General features: G+C 37.5%; 1 protein-coding gene across 2 annotated transcripts in view; it reads right to left on the bottom strand.

Moving 5' to 3' along the window:
- The window catches only part of LOC118815357 (guanine nucleotide exchange factor VAV3), a 176,535-nt gene that overhangs the window by 76,267 nt on the left and 81,556 nt on the right, over positions 1-18,712 (bottom strand). For both annotated transcript variants that reach the window (XM_036581429.1, XM_036581420.1), the window contains exons 3-4: positions 1,158-1,216; positions 996-1,061 (exon numbers count right to left, since the gene is read on the bottom strand). In XM_036581429.1, the coding sequence (XP_036437322.1) occupies positions 996-1,061; positions 1,158-1,216 (125 nt within the window). The remainder of the gene's footprint in view (positions 1-995; positions 1,062-1,157; positions 1,217-18,712) is intronic.

Below are 18,712 nucleotides of genomic sequence, written 5' to 3'. Positions count from 1 at the left end.
AGTTAGCAAAAATTGTCTGACTCACTTGTGGGCCACATCCTTTGTTTGTTCTGGCCCAATATATGGCTGGGTCCTCGGCCCAGATCTGGCCCACACACTGTAGTAGAACTAAACAATACAGCCCAAATCTGGTCCCAATCTGTCCCAACTACATTGTCGGTCCACAATATTCACACCAGAATTGTCCCACAAATGTAGACACGAGGCAAAATGGTATGAAGTGGTCCAGGATCTGGCCCTATTCTGGCCCACATGCCTAACGTCTACCCAGTAATCAACCAACACTTACATAGAAAACCAGAATCGGCCCAACACTGTCTGCTATCAGTTGCTATCAGTTAGCCTAGTTAGCAGTAGGTATTTTCAGTTAACATAGTTAACTAGCAGTAGATACTTTCAGTTACTAAACTTAAATGTTTCTAGCTAAAATTTTCTCCTGCTGGACCAAAAGCCTCCAGACCCCCTGACCCTGTGTCTGACCTCTTCACCTTTTTCATCGCAAAACACAGGTTTGCATGCCTTAATGTGGTAGTTGTGAAATGATTAGATACTGATTAGACATTTGATCAGATATTTGGAATGAACTACGTCAGTTCCATAATACAGTGTTCTGTCAACTTATTTACACTCAGAAAAACAACATTGGACCAGGGGTGCCCTGACTTTTGCACATGACTGTATTAACAAATATATGTAGAGATATTATGAGAGCTTTATGAATTTGAAGGCATATATATTTGGCCCCTGAACAGGAGCTGCAGTTCTGCTCTACACGGATGTGAAGACCAGTTTGGTTATTTACCACACGTCAAGTGTTAACCAAGCGGCTACTTTTAGCCCTCTATACCCGTCTATGTGTGGTCATAGTGGCTGTAGGTGTTAACAGATTGAGTAGAAAACCATATGAATCATTCTTCCTGAATAGATGTTGATATGTGTCTTGTTTGGTGTGAACCTAATAGTTCATGTATGTTGATATACAAATGAGTTCTTACTCTATCAGGTCCTCCAGGTGATTATAGATTTCTTCATCCTCCACACTTTCTTCTGTCGGAAACGGCCTTCAGACACAGAGAGAGAGAAAATGAGTGTCTTCTAGCAGTCTAAGCATTATCTAGTCTGTATGGGTCTTTGTTTAACTCAGCCTACAGACTCACTTTATTCCAGTCTGCAGTGCGATCGAGGTGTTCGACAGCTTGGACAATGTGTCCATAACCTGAAAGGAAGAGAAAAAAACAGGTCAAATGCAGTTAAAGAAATCAAAATGTGCTTAAATATGTGCAAAAGTTAAGAAATGCAGAAAACTGTACTGTAATATGCCTGCTTTTCCAGCAGGGGGCAGCGTGCTTCCATTAAAAGACCTCTTAACTACAACTGGCAATGAAGCATTGAACCCAAATTCCAGACTTCTCTATGGGATTATGAAATGATTATGAAATGTAAGAATGGTGCAATAATGAAACAGCAATATGTGTTACAGTAGCAGAACCCTTCTTTGGTACTATACAGAACCATTTTCAAGGTTCCTATAGAACCACATACAACTGTTCTCCTTCAGTCTGAAGAACAATTTCACAATGCAAAGAACCATTTAAACACGCCAAATATCCCATACAGAATCCATGGTTATAAACAGAACCGTTTCCTTTACTAAAGAACCCTTGAAGAACCATCTTTTTAAGGGTGTAAGGCCCAGGTGTCGAACACAAGGCCCACAGGCCAGGTCAGGCCCGTGATACAGTTCTATTCAGCATACAAAATTCTTTTAATTTTCTATTCTTACTAGCCCATTTAACCCTGAGATGCACTGCAGTCCCCAGTATGCACTGCAACACAGTGTGTGTTCTGACCCTCCACCAACAACAATCTATGGGCCAGCAGTTACGCAAAAAGAAAAGATGCCTGGTGTCCAGTTCGAGCAAACAGACAGTTTTAAAAACAAACAATTAATTTTTATTTGGAATTATTTTTGAATATGTATTCAATGCCTATTTTGCTGTTGCAGTTTTGGCATATTTTGAATAAACAATGGCCCTTTGGGGTCGTGGCAAAATAAATGAAATGAAATAAAAACACAACTGACCCTCAGATTTACTCAGATTTTTTAATGCAGCCCTTTTAGTGGTTGAGTTTGACACCCCTGCTGTACGGGATAAAGAGAGGATGGAAATGGTCACGTAGAAATGAATTACATAAAAACCACAGCGGTGTTATAACTGGACCTCGAGAAGAAAAGACTAAAATAGAAGAAAAATGCAGATACAGGCCGTGTAATGAAGGACTGATCAGATAAGCCAGTTAGTGTAAATACTAGGGCTATAATCAGCACCAACAACAGCTCATCTGCTGCACAGTAAGAGGGGAAATGTCATTCACTATGCTAATGCTAATCAGCCTCAGAGAGCTGATCTATGCTGGACTAACTCCATCAAACTGTCTTCACAGCTCAGAAATCGATGAACACGTATAAAAGCAGACAAAGCGTTTATGTCGGTCTTAAAGCTCTTTAATAGACGTCTGTTCATTTTGCTGAAGTCACACCTGCAAAAACGATTCTTAAAGCAACAGTTCAGCAAAATATCAAACTTACTGTGCTGCACAGCTTTAAACAGTAGTGGCCTTTTAAAAGCAGCAACATCCAACAATTTTCTTGCATTTTATTTTTTTCTTTAAGGTCCAAATAACGTTTGTGTGGTTCTATGTGCCCAAAACACTTAAAATATATTTTTACATGGCTATTTTCCAACCTTGCTTTATTACTTAGAATTAACCAGGCCGTTTTTGTTATTTTAAGGCTGATATCTGCAAATGAGCTGTTCTGATTGGCTGTCCTTTATTGTTCCTCCTTCAAAAAGATGTCCAGGCTGAAACACTCCTTATAACTTCAGTGTGAACGACTGGGAAAAAACGCTGTAGGCCGAATAGGCTAATTTATGATTTATGTGGATGCGTTTGTTTTTTGTGAATTCAAAGTATGCTGTTTTTTGGCTTAGGTTCTATATGGAGCATTCAAACTGCGCTCCTACAGTATTTAAAAGAAAAAAAATATTTAAAAACAATAAAATATTCAGATCTTAGATATTTACAAGGATTATTCTCTGATCTATTTAAACTTTTTTTTTTGCATTTCAATGTTATTTTAAAAAGATTGATTTATTTCAAAGAGAAGATGAAAGATTTAGATTTAATATGAGTTTAATCATTTAATAAAAAACTTGCTGCCCCACGTTTTTCATGTCACTGAAACACAAAGAGTTTTTGTCTGTAGGCGGGGCCTTATTTTAGCCATGCCCCTGTATATTAGAGCAGGAAGTGAGGCTGCATCCCTGTCCCTCATGGCCACATGGTGAGCAGTTAGATCCCACTGTTTTGAAGTAAATGTGTCCCAAAGTCTGAAAACCAGTGTGAAACATTAAGAATTAAGTCAATACTGAAATACAGATTCTCTGCAATTAAGTAAATTTTGTTGTGTTTTAATGTAAATTTATGATTTTCTGTGTGAACAGCTGTCCAAAGCTGTGTTTGCTGGTCATGTACTGGCTGCGTTTTTGAGTTCTGCTCAAAATGGGCTAAAATTGTCACCCCCGAAACACTCACTACTGACACATTTGGTAAAGTTTCGTAGTGACATGATTATTAGAGACAAAATGAAATGATTGATCATTCGAGTTAATAAAATGAACATAATTAAGGTTTAGGGTCACTCAAATCAAAAGGATTTTAGTCTGAAGTCCAAGATAGTTGTCTGGAATGTGTTTTTAACTCTGGCTTTTATAATCCATATATGGACTGTTTGGACTACATTTAGAAAATGCAAACAATGTGTATATACCATATAAAAATCTTTTTTTAATGTAATTTTTCCATGATATGGACCCGTTAAGCCTGAGTTTTTTCATACTCTTTTTATGTTCATAGATATACAGGGAGATTCACTTGAAAGAGGCCCCGAATATTCTGTAATAACTCTTGCTAGGATGAAGCAATCTGAACAAAACAATGTGCAACATAGTCCTCAGTATATGGAGCTTCGACCAAGCCTGGATGCTCCTGCATCAGAGCGATGAGGTAGGCACTGGATAGCCGCCACGATGTTTAACCTCTGTTTGCAGCTTAGGTGCATACACCCATACCCTTTCACTCGACTTCTCATTAGGGTGGTGGTGTACAGTATTGAGCAGTGCGTCTTCATGGTGCGAACCTACTGGGTCACCAATTCATTTAAGCGATGTCAGAGTGAATTTAGGTAGAAATGTGCTGTTTGTGACGAACCCTCAAAGAGTGTTATTCAGAAGATGGTACGGAAACTGGAGACAACAGGATCATTGATCCCTTCTCATGGCAGAGGCCGTCCAAAAATGTAATCAATTACACAAACATCAAGGTATGTAGCGTATTTTTTTGGTTCAGATTGCTTCATCCTAACGGGGGTTACAACTGAATATTCGGGGCCTCTTTCGAGTGAATCTCCCTGTATATCATACCATACAGTGTCAGAAACCACTTAAACAAGTCTATCAGAGATTACTGAGCAACTACACACAGTTTGAGGCACATCTGAGATACTTAGCACCACGCTAACTGGTGGGACATAAGCTTCCGTTACTCGTTAGCTACATTATCCTCGTAGCTCCACTGCAAAACTAAAGAAACAAACTTCAGACACCAGTGTGTCTCGGCTGATCATCTACATTTGGGGTAAAGGGGAGGAATGGAAGAATGATGACACGCCATTAATCAATATTAACACCAGCCTTGACCTCAGCATGTGCAAAACACATGCAAAACATGATCAATATGTCAATTTATGCAAAGGGCAGTTGACCACTGTCCTTGTATGCTCCACAGGATTGATTCCTCTCTTGAATTAGATTTCCTCATCGAACGCCCACAAACTCAGATGAACCCGTGAGTGACAGGCCTGAGCTGAATGACAGTATTATCAGGAATAACAGACGAAAGACAACAAGTTGGGATCATTTAAATATATGAAAACATGGTGACCAGTCTATACTGAAGGCTTTCACACATCAAGCATCTTCCCTCACAATGCATGAACATCACAGCATTTTCACTGTTTACATCTAATTATAAAACAGATAGTTTCCTAAAATCTGATTGGCTGAGCCGCATTCAATGCCATTGTAAAATCCACAATATACTCACAACTACGACGCCTCACAAAAGCTAAACTCTGTATAACTGCGCCGCGGCACAAAAACCCTCCTGCTGTTAATGGATTAATCTTTGACTTTAATGCTGCTCGCATGGACCACCGACTGTACTGATGAAGTAAGAACCTGTTTTCTGTTTAAACTGACGGGCTGACAGCTTATGTTCTTAACTAGAACTGGGCTGGTCAGATAGCTAACAGGCTAAAAGAGCCAACAGCCTAAACACCTCCATCATTAATATCACAGACTTGAATTAAAGCACTTACAGTGATTAACTGTAGAACTGAAGTATAAAAGTCTAAAAACGTCACTTGAATGTTTTACATACGTCAAATGTCCGTGCTTTCATACAGAACCCAGGCTGAATCCCAAACGGCTCTGTACTCCCTAAATAGTGTTCTAGCTATGAAAGTTCAGAAATTCTAGCCTCTACAGCCAAACAGTGCATCATTTATTGAGTGTTGATGAGTCTGAATCCCAAATGACTGTTTCTAAGCTGTATTTTGCTCTGTTGAGCTGCAGGATCCAGTATTTAACTCCTACGTAGTGCACTATGTAGGGAGCTGGGAGCCGTTTGAGATTCAGCCCCAGTGTGAGAAGAGGGGCGCCGCTGGATTGGTGCTAAATAAGACTCGTGGTGATAATTTGGTGACCAAAAAGTACTTATAAAGCGAAATTTTCTGTATGAAACAGTGCTGTGTTATCATATGTTCACTGTTATATGACAGAAGTTGAAAAGTTCATGGGGAAAGGAGTGTTATTCCCCTCTGTGCCGTGCCGAAGAACACGCTTCCTGTGATGATATCTCAGTAACGCATGGCCTCTTGTGGCTTATTGCTTTATTCACACTCAGTAAAGAAGACCCCGTTTCCAAAGTTGAATCAGAAACAGTTTTTACTTTATTACTTTATTACTTTATATACTTTTCATTGAGTGAAAAAATGTAGACCATGCTTCAACTTTTACAAGATCATTTTTTTTTACCAGATTACTTTATAAGTACAGGACTTCGGTACTTCTGCCACCTCTGCATATCACTCATCACTCATCCTTACTGTGGGTTCTTAACTGAAGCCGAACTACAAACGCTGAGATGTTAGCGTGTGTTATAGAGGGCTGGCTTGGTTGGCCTGAGGCTGATGTTTGGTCAGAGAGGGCCAGTGGCTCGTGTGCTCAAACTGCCTCAGGAGAGAAAGTGCAATGAGGAACAGTGGCTGCATGCCTCATCACCCCCACCTCCCTCTTCAGTTTCTACATCTGAATCAGACCACAAACCAAAGCCAGGCACACGCACATCCGCCTCATACCTGCTCTGGTATGGAGTAGTTTATCTGACAATACAAACAAGATTACATCTCAGAACGTTCAGTAAGAACAACAATAAAGAGCCAGACTTGTTTCCATTGTGGTTTCATCTGATAGAGCACAGTTAGACTCTACAGCATCTGAAATACCCTCAGCACATCAGCATCACTTCAGCATACAGGAGCAACAACACTGAGGGGGGTGTTTAACTATTCACACTGCAAAAAATACTATCTAGTCAAGGAAAATGATCTTAAATCTAGTCGATGTATCCAATATTCCTCTGTTGAGATCGTTTTAAGCTTATTACAAGATTATTTCCAAACATTTTTACTTGTTTTAAGTGATTTTATTAAGTAAAATGATCTCACTATGTTGGCAGATAATTGTGCTTGTTTTGAGAAATGTGCTTGAAAGAAGCTACTTTACCTGCCAGTTTACTGAGATCATTTTACTTAATAACATTACAAAAACAGGTGAAAATGTCTAGAAATGAGGTAAATAATCTTATAAAAAGTGCACAAGAATCACAAAATAAGAAATATTAGACATATTAACTAGAATTAAGATCATTTCACTTGACAAGACAATTTTCTTCCTAAAAGCTTTGTGGAATGGTGTAGACAGTGAAACACCGGTTTAGAAAGAACCACCTGGGGCCTTAAGAAATTGTCTTAAGAAAGAAAATCTTCTTATTTGTGTTTTTTCTTAACCTCATTCTTAAGACAAAAGTTGTGAGAACCTGTTTTTCTTCAAATAACTTCTTAAGAATTCTCTTTTTTTTCTTTTCTTAAGAATAATTCTAAGAACAAGTGCTGTTCTTGGAAATAGTATGTTCTTTAATGCTTTCTTCACGTACGAAAGCCTCACAGTCATCTTAGGCTGTGAGAGATCACAACGTCTAAATTTATCACGGACGCTGCTCCTCATCCTTGTCCGTCTCTCACGATTACTTTTTTGATTTTATTTATTTATAATTCTTTATATTGTTAATCCTTGTGAAGGATAGAGTTTATATGTTTATCTTATTTTTACTTTTAGTATTATATATATATTGTCTATAAAGTAACAAGTAACAAACTGTAAAAACTTAGTTAAGTAATTAATAAGGTTAATTACTTACTTGTTAATTCTCTTCTTGTTATTTCTTTTTCTTGAGTGCTCTGCTCTCCCTTTGCTGCTGTAACACTGAGAATTTCCCCGTTGTGGGACTAATATCTTATCTGTACTTATATTTTCCAATAAGGATTTTCTCCTGTTGGCTGTTTCTTCCACCATCATCTCTAGTTCTCGTTTGCTGAAATTTTTAAACACTTGGTTTGATGTATTTCCTCTTTTTTTGGTCCTCTGAGCATGAAATTTCCCTGCTGTGGGACTTATAAAGGATTATTTTACCTTAAACTAAATAACAGGAATAACAGTTCATACAAATTCAAACTGTATCTCGCATCATTTACAGTACATGGTAAAATGCAATGTAACCTACATAAGAAAACAATGAAAATTTTCTTTACAAAATCTTAAGAAAATAATTAAAATAATTAAGACCTTCTAAGTTTTTGGGAATTGCATTTAAGAATTTTGGGGTTCTTTCATCAACCGTTCTTAAGAAGAAATTTTGGTAACACTTTCAATGAATGTCACCTTTGTAAGCATCTATAAACACATTCATAACATGTTATAATGCATTCATAAGACATTATAAACATAGCTATAAATATTTATAAAAATGCATTATATGTTATAGCCATATTTATTATGCATTATAAATTGTTAACATAATACATTATAAGTACTGATCATAACAAATTATAAGAGCTCATAAGTCGTATTTGTCCGCTCTAAGTAAAGTGAAGCGTACTGTACTAAAGCCTCCTCCAGTGTTAAGAGTGAGGCTTCAAGTTGAAGTATTTACTGAAGGATTTACTGAAACACTAAAACATTCACAGTAAAGCACATTACAGGCTTCAAATGTCAGAGTTTAAACTAGAGCTGCCATCAGTGTTTTACCCAATGTGGGAAAGGTAATGTACACCACCGTTAGCTTGGTATTTGTCTTTACTTTACGCTCTCCAAGCTGGGACTGACTTCTTTGGCACTGACATTATAACATGTTATTAACACTATTTATAATGCATTATATTAGCAATTCATAATGTATAATAAACATGGCTATAAAGTGTAATTCAGTGTAATTCTTTTTTTATAAATATTTATAACCATGTTTATAATGCCTTATGAATACATTATAACATGTTATAAATGTGTTTATAGATGCTTACAAATGCGACATTCATAAAAAGTCTTATCGAAATTTCTTCTTCAAACCCACTTACACAGTTTTCATGAAGATTCTGACATTCACCAGTGTTTTCCTAATTGGGATTTGTTCTGAGGTAAGAACAGAATCTACACACTCAAGAGCACAAAAGTGAGAACAGTTCTGCGCTTTAAGAACACGTCATGAATCTGACGTAGACTTTTTCTTAGGACCTTTCTCAAGAACACAGTTAAGAACAAACTTAGGAAGATACTGGAGAATGAAGCCAATTCTTATGAACTTCTTAGTGTTTGTCTTAAGACCCTTCATAAGTTTTTTCTTATGAAAACTTTTGTGAATTCGGCCCCTGAGGTGAATTTGACCCACACTGGGTCCTGTTTCTATCGATGGCACCAATGCTGCAACACTGAGGTGGTACAGGAGTACAAGTACATGGAAGTTTGACTGGACGGTAAACTGGACTGCAACTTCGGCAAGAAACTCTCCGGCTCTGTATAAGAGTCGACTCTACTTTCTTAGGAGGCTACGGTCCTTTATTGGATCATCTGTAGCTGTGCTCCAGTTGTTCTACCACTCAGTGGTGGCCAGTGTTGTGTTCTACGCCATGGTGTGCTGGGGCAGTAAGGTCAGGGTAGCAGACGCCCATAGGATCAACAAGCCGATTAGGAATGCTGGATCCATATTGGGTGTGTAAGCTGACTCCCTGGAGGAAGTGGTGGAGCGAGGAACATTGCAGAAACTCCTCAGCATCATGGACAACAGTGCTGACCCTCCGTAATACAACACATAGTCTCAGCTTTACAGTTAGCAAAACACTCAGACCAGCCAGGAACAACAATGAACGGCACAGGAGATCTTTCCTTCCAGTGACAATCAGACTGAATAACTCCTCCCCTTTCTGTAGGGAGGGGTTATCTATAACCTGAACACGAATATAATTTGTGGCACCCAGTTAAGTTGGCTTGAAAAAGCCAAATTACTGTTCTTCGTAATCTTATTATTATTATTCTGTACTCAAAAAACTAAATCCTACATTTCCCACAGTTTTCGAGCTGGACAGCCTAATGAACTGCAGTATCAGCACAAATAATGAATTTAAGGAGGAACTGCTTTTAAGGAAGCACTGAAACTAAGGTGGCACAGAATTTAAAGTGGAACTTCAATTAACATAACACTAAATTTAAGGTGGCACAGAATTTAAGGTGGAACTCTTTTTACGGTAGCACTAAAATTAAGGTGGCAAAGAATTTAAGGTTGAACTTCAATTAACATAGCATAAAATTTAAGGTGGAACTCCCATTTAAGGTAGCACTAAAATTAAGGTGGCACAGAATTTAAGGTGAACTTCAATTAACATAGCACTATATTTAGGGTGGCATAGAATTTAAGGTGGAACTCCATTTAAGGTACTATAGAATTTAAGGTGGAACTCTCTTTATGTAGCAATAAAATTAAGGTGGCACAGAATTTTAAGGTGGAACTTTAATTAAGGTGGCACTGAATTTAAGGTGGGACTGCAATTAACATAGCACTACATTTAAGGTGGCACAGAATTTAAGGTGGAATTTCATTTAGGGTAGCAATTAAAATTAAGGTGGCACAGAATTAAAGGTGGAACTTCATTTACGGTAGTACCTACCAATGCACCATCAACATTCTTCCACCATTTTAAGGTTTTAAGGAATAACTGGCTTTTTCAAGCCAACTTAAAGTTCGTTCACAAACTTTCCCTTTCTGGTTTATGACTGTAATTCGTACTATTTCTATTTTTATCACACTTATCTTTATTTTTACCTTACATGCATACTTATGTTATTTTACTTATTCATTGTTATTTGTTAGGTATTGAACAAGCTGGCACAAAAAAAACTTCCTTTGGGATAAATATATTTTTTTCTTATAAAACTAACAGCTGAATTTAGGGCTTTCATGATAACTTGATAAATTGATTATTTGAGAACTAAACACAGTAGCATTTGGAGTAAAATAGACACGTTTCCAGCAGCTAAAGCACACAGCCTTCCTCAGCTCAGGTTCTCTGTTTCTGCCATGTGTCCACACACAACTTTAAGTTACACTCAACTAAATATCAACTAAACTGACCATAATTTAAACTGTAAACCTGCTCTAATCCTAACCCTAAGCTTAACCTTTATAGGTTTTAGAGTAAAGAAGCTTGATATCTTTAGAAATATGGTGATTTTTGTTGTGAATGTTTAACTGGAAGGACGGAAAACGTGTATTTGAAATTCTCTGACAGTAAGAATCAGAGCCTGATGAGAAAATCCATTTACATGACAGTTCAAATGTTTGGAATCAATAGGTCATATTAATAATTGCTGTTATGTTATTACATTAAACAATGTAGATTTAAATATTTTAGGCTAGACACCAGTTTTTGTTTTGGTTTTGTTTTGGTTTTTTGTTATTTTATTTGCTTTTGTTATTGTTAATAAATAATATACTGGAAAATTCTATTAGACTAATTCTTTGATAAATGATCTGCCTCAGGGTTTGATCCCTTATGAAATATGATAAAGTCACGATATTAATGTAATTTTAAATTAATTTTAATATTTTTTAATTAATTTTTAATAATTATAATTTTATAATTTTAATTAAAATTTACTGCCGTCCAAACTCAGTGGGCAAACAATGTTAATACACTGTTTGCTCCCTGTTTGTAACAAAGTACTTTTAAATGTTTCTTTTATTATTTTTCCAATAAAGTATTTGAGAATCTTTGAAAAGCTGTTCTCTGTTCTTAAGACCATTTCTATTTTTATTATAAAATTTTGAATACCAGATTAATTGTCAAATATAACCTGCAGATTGCTTGATTACTGATATAATCAGTAATTAATTAAAATCATACTTAGCTGTGTTAGTTATTGCTATAAAATAAGTTAGGAAAAGTTACTTTAACCTAACTAACCGAAGCAAACAGCACTACAAGACCAGGGCAGAGTCGTTAGCATTAGCTCTGTTCATTTCAGTGAGACTTGCTCAGAGAGAAAGTGTGTGTGCCGGACGCTCCCATCTTTGCTCCAAAATTTTAGCCAATGACATAAAGCGCAAGTTTTACTGATTTGCTGATGGCGCCATCTTCAATTCGATGGCAGTGACACCAGCCGAGCTGTGCTGTCCGTGCTCGTCCACTAGCGGTGACGTAGAGAGAGAGTTATCAGAGACTCACACATCACTGGAACAAACTGTCTCCATCCTGAAAGGAAGTCTATGGAGAAAATGTGCTTTTCGGTTTCCTGAACCACACAAAACTGAATCAAACTGAAACCCAGCCAGAGGCACAGACTGCCTGACAGCAGCTAAAGGAGATGAAAGGCATTGTGGGGGATGCGGTCCATTCAGCTAGTGACCCATAAAGCGGTCTCAGCAGCGTATAACAGCGCTTTGGAGTGTCAGACAAGTGTGCGGTCAAGAGCCTGACATGACCAGAGGGAAGGAGGGAGAGAGAGAGAGAGAGACAGAGAGAGAAAGAGAGAGAGAGCGAGAGAGAGAGAGAGAGAGAGCGAGAGAGAGAAAGAGAGAAAGAGAAAGAAAATGACAGAGAGAGAAAGAGAGTGACAGTGATAGAGAGAGAGAGAAAGAGAGAGTAAATAACAGAGAGAAAGAAAAATAAAATGATAGAGAGAGAAAGAGACTGAGAGAGATGGGAGGAGAGAGTGATAGAGAGAAAGAGTAAAAATTGCTAAAGTGTCAAAATGATAGAGAGACACAATGAGAGAGGGACAGAGGGAAAGAGGGAATGATAAAGAGAAAGAAAATGATAGAAAGAGAGAATGAAAGAGAGACAAAGGGGGAGAGATGGAAAGAGAGAGAATGATAAAGAGAAAAAAATATAGTGGAAGAGAGAATGATAGAGAGAAATATAGAGATAGAGAGAGTGAATGATAGAGAGAGTGAATGATAGAGAGAAATAGAAAGAAAATGATAGAGAAAGAAAGAGACAGAATGAGAGAAAAGGAAAGAGAGAGAATGACAAACAAAAGAAAATGATAGAGAAAACGAGAGAGAAAGCGATAAAATGATAGACAGAATGAGAGATAGAGAGAGACAGAATGAGAGATAGAGAGAGACAGAATGAAAGAGGGAAAAAGAAAAGACAATGATACAGAGAAACAGACAGAAATGATGGAAAGATTGTGACAAAATGATAGAGAGAGAGAGAGAGTGACAGAATGATGGAGAGGTAGGGAGAGAGAAAGAGTGAACGAAGGAGAGAAGGAGAGAGAGAAAGTGACAGAGATGATAGAGAGAAGTTCACTCCTCCATTCTTCATCATCAGCTCCCCAACACAGACGCAGATCCGGCTGTATTAAAGCGGCAGTTCACTGTGAAGCGGCCGTGCTTGGTGAGCAGTGTGCACAGTGCACGTTTTACACTCTCCTGCTCACTCCTGCGCTCACCTCCTCGTGTGCCTGCTGTCTTTCTCTTTCATGTCCTAAAGTCTCCGTCTGTGGTTTGTTTTCTCGTCCGTTCTGGTCCCTCTTGCAGGTGTTTCTGCTAGATTTCTCCTCCAGGTGTTCGGTTTCAGTTTGGAGATCTGCTGTTTGTTCCAGTCGACTGGTTTCTTTCGCTGTATCTCGTTTTATTTCCAGTACAGAGATCTCAGCACTACTTACTCCACTCAGTCACTCTCTGGACCCAGTGAACATTAAAGACAATCAAACCAGCTCTCACTCGCATTCTGACCCATCAGCCACTTCACCACACGCGCATTTACATTTTCTACAATAATAATAAGAAAATTCTATATATAATTCAGTCCAGCAAACACGGCACACACACACGGCTCAGCCCCCCCGTCCACACTATCTCATCTCATCTCCCTCAGTTTACACACAAGAGATTAAAAACAGAGAGAGAGAGAGAGAGAGAGAGAGAAAGAGAGAGAGAGATAGAGATAAACAGCTTTAACATCCACTAATATATATAGTATGTATACCATATTTATATTCTTTATAGATAAACGCAGATTAAACTAGAAACTATATAACACTGTATTTTACACTACACTTATATAATTATATACATGAACTCACACTAAACTATATATATTTATATATTACCATATTTTACACCACGCTTATATAATTATATACATAAACTGACACTAAACTATATATAATTGTATCTTACGGTATTTTACACTACACATATATAATTATATGGATAAACTCAGACTATATATTATACTGTATCATTATTTTTTATACATAATTAAATCACATAAAAATGTATATAACTACTTTAATTAGCACTCACTATTAATAAACCTGTACATCAATACATATCTATTTTATATTACGTTCATATACTATATACATAGATAATATTACACAAAACTATACATAACAGCTTATTATTAATACATTTTAAATCACATTTGAATACTTTTATAGATTAAATCACAAAACTATACATACAAAATTATATTTAAGGTATATTTAATATTTTATACATATATTCGGAAAGAATTTGAAATCATCCGGTTTCAAAATGATTTATTTCACTTGTAAATCGTTACAGATCAATGCAGTAAATTATAAACGGTTTAAGCGTAAAGTTTTTTATGTAATTTTACAAGGTCTCAGTATGAACCTCCTCCAGCTGTACGGACAACATCAACACCATAGTCAAATTCATCCCATACTCGTTGAGCGTGTCGGCTGTCGCTGTACTCACGGCTCTTTCAGTGCGATTTTCGGAGATCATCCAGTGCTGTTGGGAGCGGCACATAATCCTTAACAGAAACCTTAACGTACCCCACAAAAAAGTCACACGGCGTGAGATCTGGTGATGCTGGTGACCTTTTTCTTGGAACTGCTGGTACCAATAACGAACACTTTGAGCTGTTGGAGGTTCACTGCCAGACTGACAGACCCCCTCTAGGACCCCCTCTTTCAATTGGTATGTGATTGGTTCCCAGGCACCTCACAGTTGTAAAAAATATGGCGCTTTGAAATGGGATGGATCTTTTTGAATCACCCTGTGTGTGTGTGTGTGTGTGTGTGTGTGTGTATATATATATATATATATATATATATATATATATACACAGTCACACAGATAAAGTCACACAAAACAATCTATGAATAGTAAACAGGTACACCTACCCTTTTTACATGTAAGTTGCACTTACACATCTAAAAACACACAGAACATGACATCTATGTCATCGTATACATATTTCAGTGGAAAATGAAAGCAGTAAAGTGGGCGAGGGTGACGCCAGAGCGCAGTATGGCTGAAATGACAGCAGAGTTATTTCAGTATGACTGTTCAGTCCACTAATGAACCTCTGTGGCAGGTTCAGATCCAGCAGAGCATCACGTCCTACAGCAGAGCTTCACGTCTTACTGCTGATTTTCTGATTAAAAAGCTCCATTTTGAGCTTCGTCGTCTCAGGAAGAGTGTCAGGTTTCTTCAGTTCAGCGCCAGAAACACCACACCAACCACAGCTAATGTAGCTAACACAAAATCTAAGCCTGTTAGCATTAATTAGCTTCGAACCGCACGTCGAAATAATCACATATTCACCCAAACCGTGTGATGTTGAGTAATCTTTAACAGACTGGGTTACGTGGTTTCTCTCCACGCTTACAAAAGATGGATCTTTAGTAATAGCAGTGGTTCTATTTAGAGCCATGAGTTCTGTTTAGAACAATCTCATGCTTAAACTGTTCTTCGGATTGATGGGGAATGTGTTGTAGATGGTTCTATATACTACAGAGGGCCAGAATGAACTCTATCAAAATACCTGAGGGGCGGTCAAAATTATTATTCACAAAAGAAAGATAAACTAATTATATATTACTGTATTTTACACTAATATAATTATATACATACACTCACGCTAAACTATGTGTAATTATATATCACTGTATTTTACACTACATTTATATAATTATATACATAAACACACACTAAACTGTGTATAATTATATATTACTGTATTTACATAATTGTATCTTACTGTATTTTACACTACACATATATAATTACATAGACAAATGATTTTAATTATTCAGTATTCAAAATATGAAAAACACAAACATATAGAACAAGTAATATTTATTGCACAAACTACTGAATTTGCTTGGATTAAACGCTGATTCTGTTTTTTTACCTGTCTCCTCAATTTTTACTGTCCATGCTAAATTTCACAATGTATTTTTATCTTTATTTATTAATATTAATATGTATTTTATTAATATTATTAATATTAATATTCACAAGGCACACATTTATTATGGCTCTTAATTAAAAAGTATGTCATCACTTTTTAAATTTTCTGTGTGTAGTCATGACTAAACATTATTCAGTAAATGAATTTGCAGGTTAATTTTAAATTAACTAAATTATTAGTATATTGTATTATTATTATTATTATTATTATTATTATTATTATTATTATTATTATTTACAGCACTGCTGCCACCATTGAGTGAAAGGAACAGTTGTGATGTATTACACGGAGGGCCAATTCAAATCAATCTGTGGGCCAGTTACAGTTGTATTGTACATATACTATATATATATATATATACATTTTTTTTTCCCACATGCATGCACATTAATCTAAGCCGCTCCTGGGTCGCAAGGGTGCTGGAAACTATCCCAGCGGTCATTGGATGGACACAGGGCGGGGGCAGGCATTGGGCTCTCACACCTAGGGCCAATTTAGTATCTTTAATTGCGTGGAGGTGTTCAATATCTGTAATAGACTTGATTATGTGGTTTCTGACACTGTATGACTCACTGTTATCTACAGTCTATAAACATGGACTAAAGTACACTGAAACAGTTGAAACAGCAGTACATCTGTGATGTTTTTACTTTAGTCCATTAATTCTTTGATATGTTAACCTCAAAGCTTCAAAACGAAAGAAGCAAACTTTAGACACCAAACATGACTCTGACCACATTTGAGGGAAGGAAGGAACTGAGTACATTTAAATTTCTGCAGATGTAAAATAGACAAAAAAAATAAGTGAAAAATCCGCAGTCAGTATAAACATCTGTCTGGATGGAGCATTCTGTTCATCTGGAAGGAGAAGTGAGCTGATTGGTCCACGGGTGACTGGACAGGCAATTAACCCAACTGGCAATTAATCCCACAATTAATCCAGCAATTAACCCAGCGTACAGAGTTAAACTCCCCGCAGCCCCAGGCTGGCAGGTGCTACTGATAACACTGACCCAGTCCAGCTCCAGCGGTGCATTAAAACATCAGTCCCAGCTCGTTAGGGTCATCCACCTCGTTAAGCACGCTAGTGTTTAATTACCCGGAGAGGATGTTTAGACATTTGTGACCTACTCTGTCCAGGCTGGCTAATGGAGGCTTAGCTACGCCTCTCACGGTCACTTTCTTCCATAATTTCACTAAAATTGAGGGAATCATTTTATACAAGAACTAATCTGTTATTCACAGATAAATGGGAAGATTTTATATTATAGATGAAACGATACACAGTGATGCCTGCATAGTAGCTTTTATACACAATGATTCACCCTACGCTCAATAAACTTCAATAACGCTCACCAAAAATGAATAACCGGCTCTAAATGTAGGTATTTTGATATAAACTGAGTCTGTTCTACAGTTTCTCATTAGGTTGAATGAATAACCAACTCTAAATGTAGGTATTGTGGTATAAACTGAGTCTGTTCTACAGTTTCTCATTAGGTTGAATGAATAACTGACTCTAAATGTAGGTATTGTGACATAAACTGAGTCTGTTCTACAGTTTCTCATTAGGCTGAATGAATAACCGACTCTAAATGTATGTATTGTGATATAAATTGAGTCTGTTCTACAGTTTCTCATTAGTCTGAATGAATAACCGACTCTAAATGTAGGTATTGTGACATAAACTGAGTCTGTTCTACAGTTTCTCATTAGGCTGAATGAATAACCGACTCTAAATGTAGGTATTGTGATATAAACTGAGTCTGTTCTACAGTTTCTCATTAGGCTGAATGAATAACCGACTCTAAATGTAGGTATTGTGATATTGTGATGTGTCTGTTCTATTATGTGAATTATGATTCTGAAATCTAAAAGTAGGAGAATCTGATGAGCATGTGAAGGCAGCATTACTCTCTCTCTCTCTCTCTCTCTCTCTCTCTCTCTCTCTCTCTCTCTCTCATCCTCTTTTATTCACTACACAACCCTGATAAGGTAAGTCCATCTCAACAGACACCTACAGGTCACACACAAGGTCAAAGCTGAGATGTAAGATGTGTTCCAGTATCTACTGCAGACGAAGGACTGAAGATTGCTTTATCTTAGTAACACACAAACAGGTTTTTCATACACTGTCAGGACGTGGGGCCTGGCATATGCACACCACACTTTGCAGTCTAGATAGATAAACACTGGCAGTAGAACAGGTCGTACTGATGAGCTCAGTGACTTTAAACAGGGCACTGTCATAGGATGCCACCTCTGCCACAAGTCAGTTTCACAAACTTCTGTCCTGCTAGATCTGCCCCTGACAACTGTAAGTGCTATTACTGTGAAATGGGGTGTAAAGCCCTGCGATGGACTGGCAACCTGTCCAGGGTGTATCCTGCCTTCCGCTCAATGACAGCTGGGATAGGCTCCAGCACCCCACCGCGACCCAGAAGGATAAGCAGTTTAGATGATGTATGTAAAGCGCCGCCTCTGGACTCTGGAGCAGTGGAAATGCATTCTATGCAGTGACGAATCAGCTTCTCTATCTGTCAGTCTGATGGACGAGTCTGGGTTTGGTGAATGCCAGGAGAACGTTACCTGTCTGACTGTAAAGTGTGGTGGAGGAGGGATGATGATATGGGGCTGTTTTTCAGGGGTTGGTCTAGAACCCTTAGTTCCAGTGAAGGGAAATCTTAATGCTTCAGCACCAAGACAGTGGGAACAGTTTGGGGAAGAACCTTTCCTGTTCCA

This window comes from Colossoma macropomum, unplaced genomic scaffold (genome assembly GCF_904425465.1).
Source record: "Colossoma macropomum unplaced genomic scaffold, Colossoma_macropomum, whole genome shotgun sequence".
NCBI lineage: Eukaryota > Metazoa > Chordata > Actinopteri > Characiformes > Serrasalmidae > Colossoma > Colossoma macropomum.
This window is presented reverse-complemented; position numbering and strand designations above follow the sequence as displayed.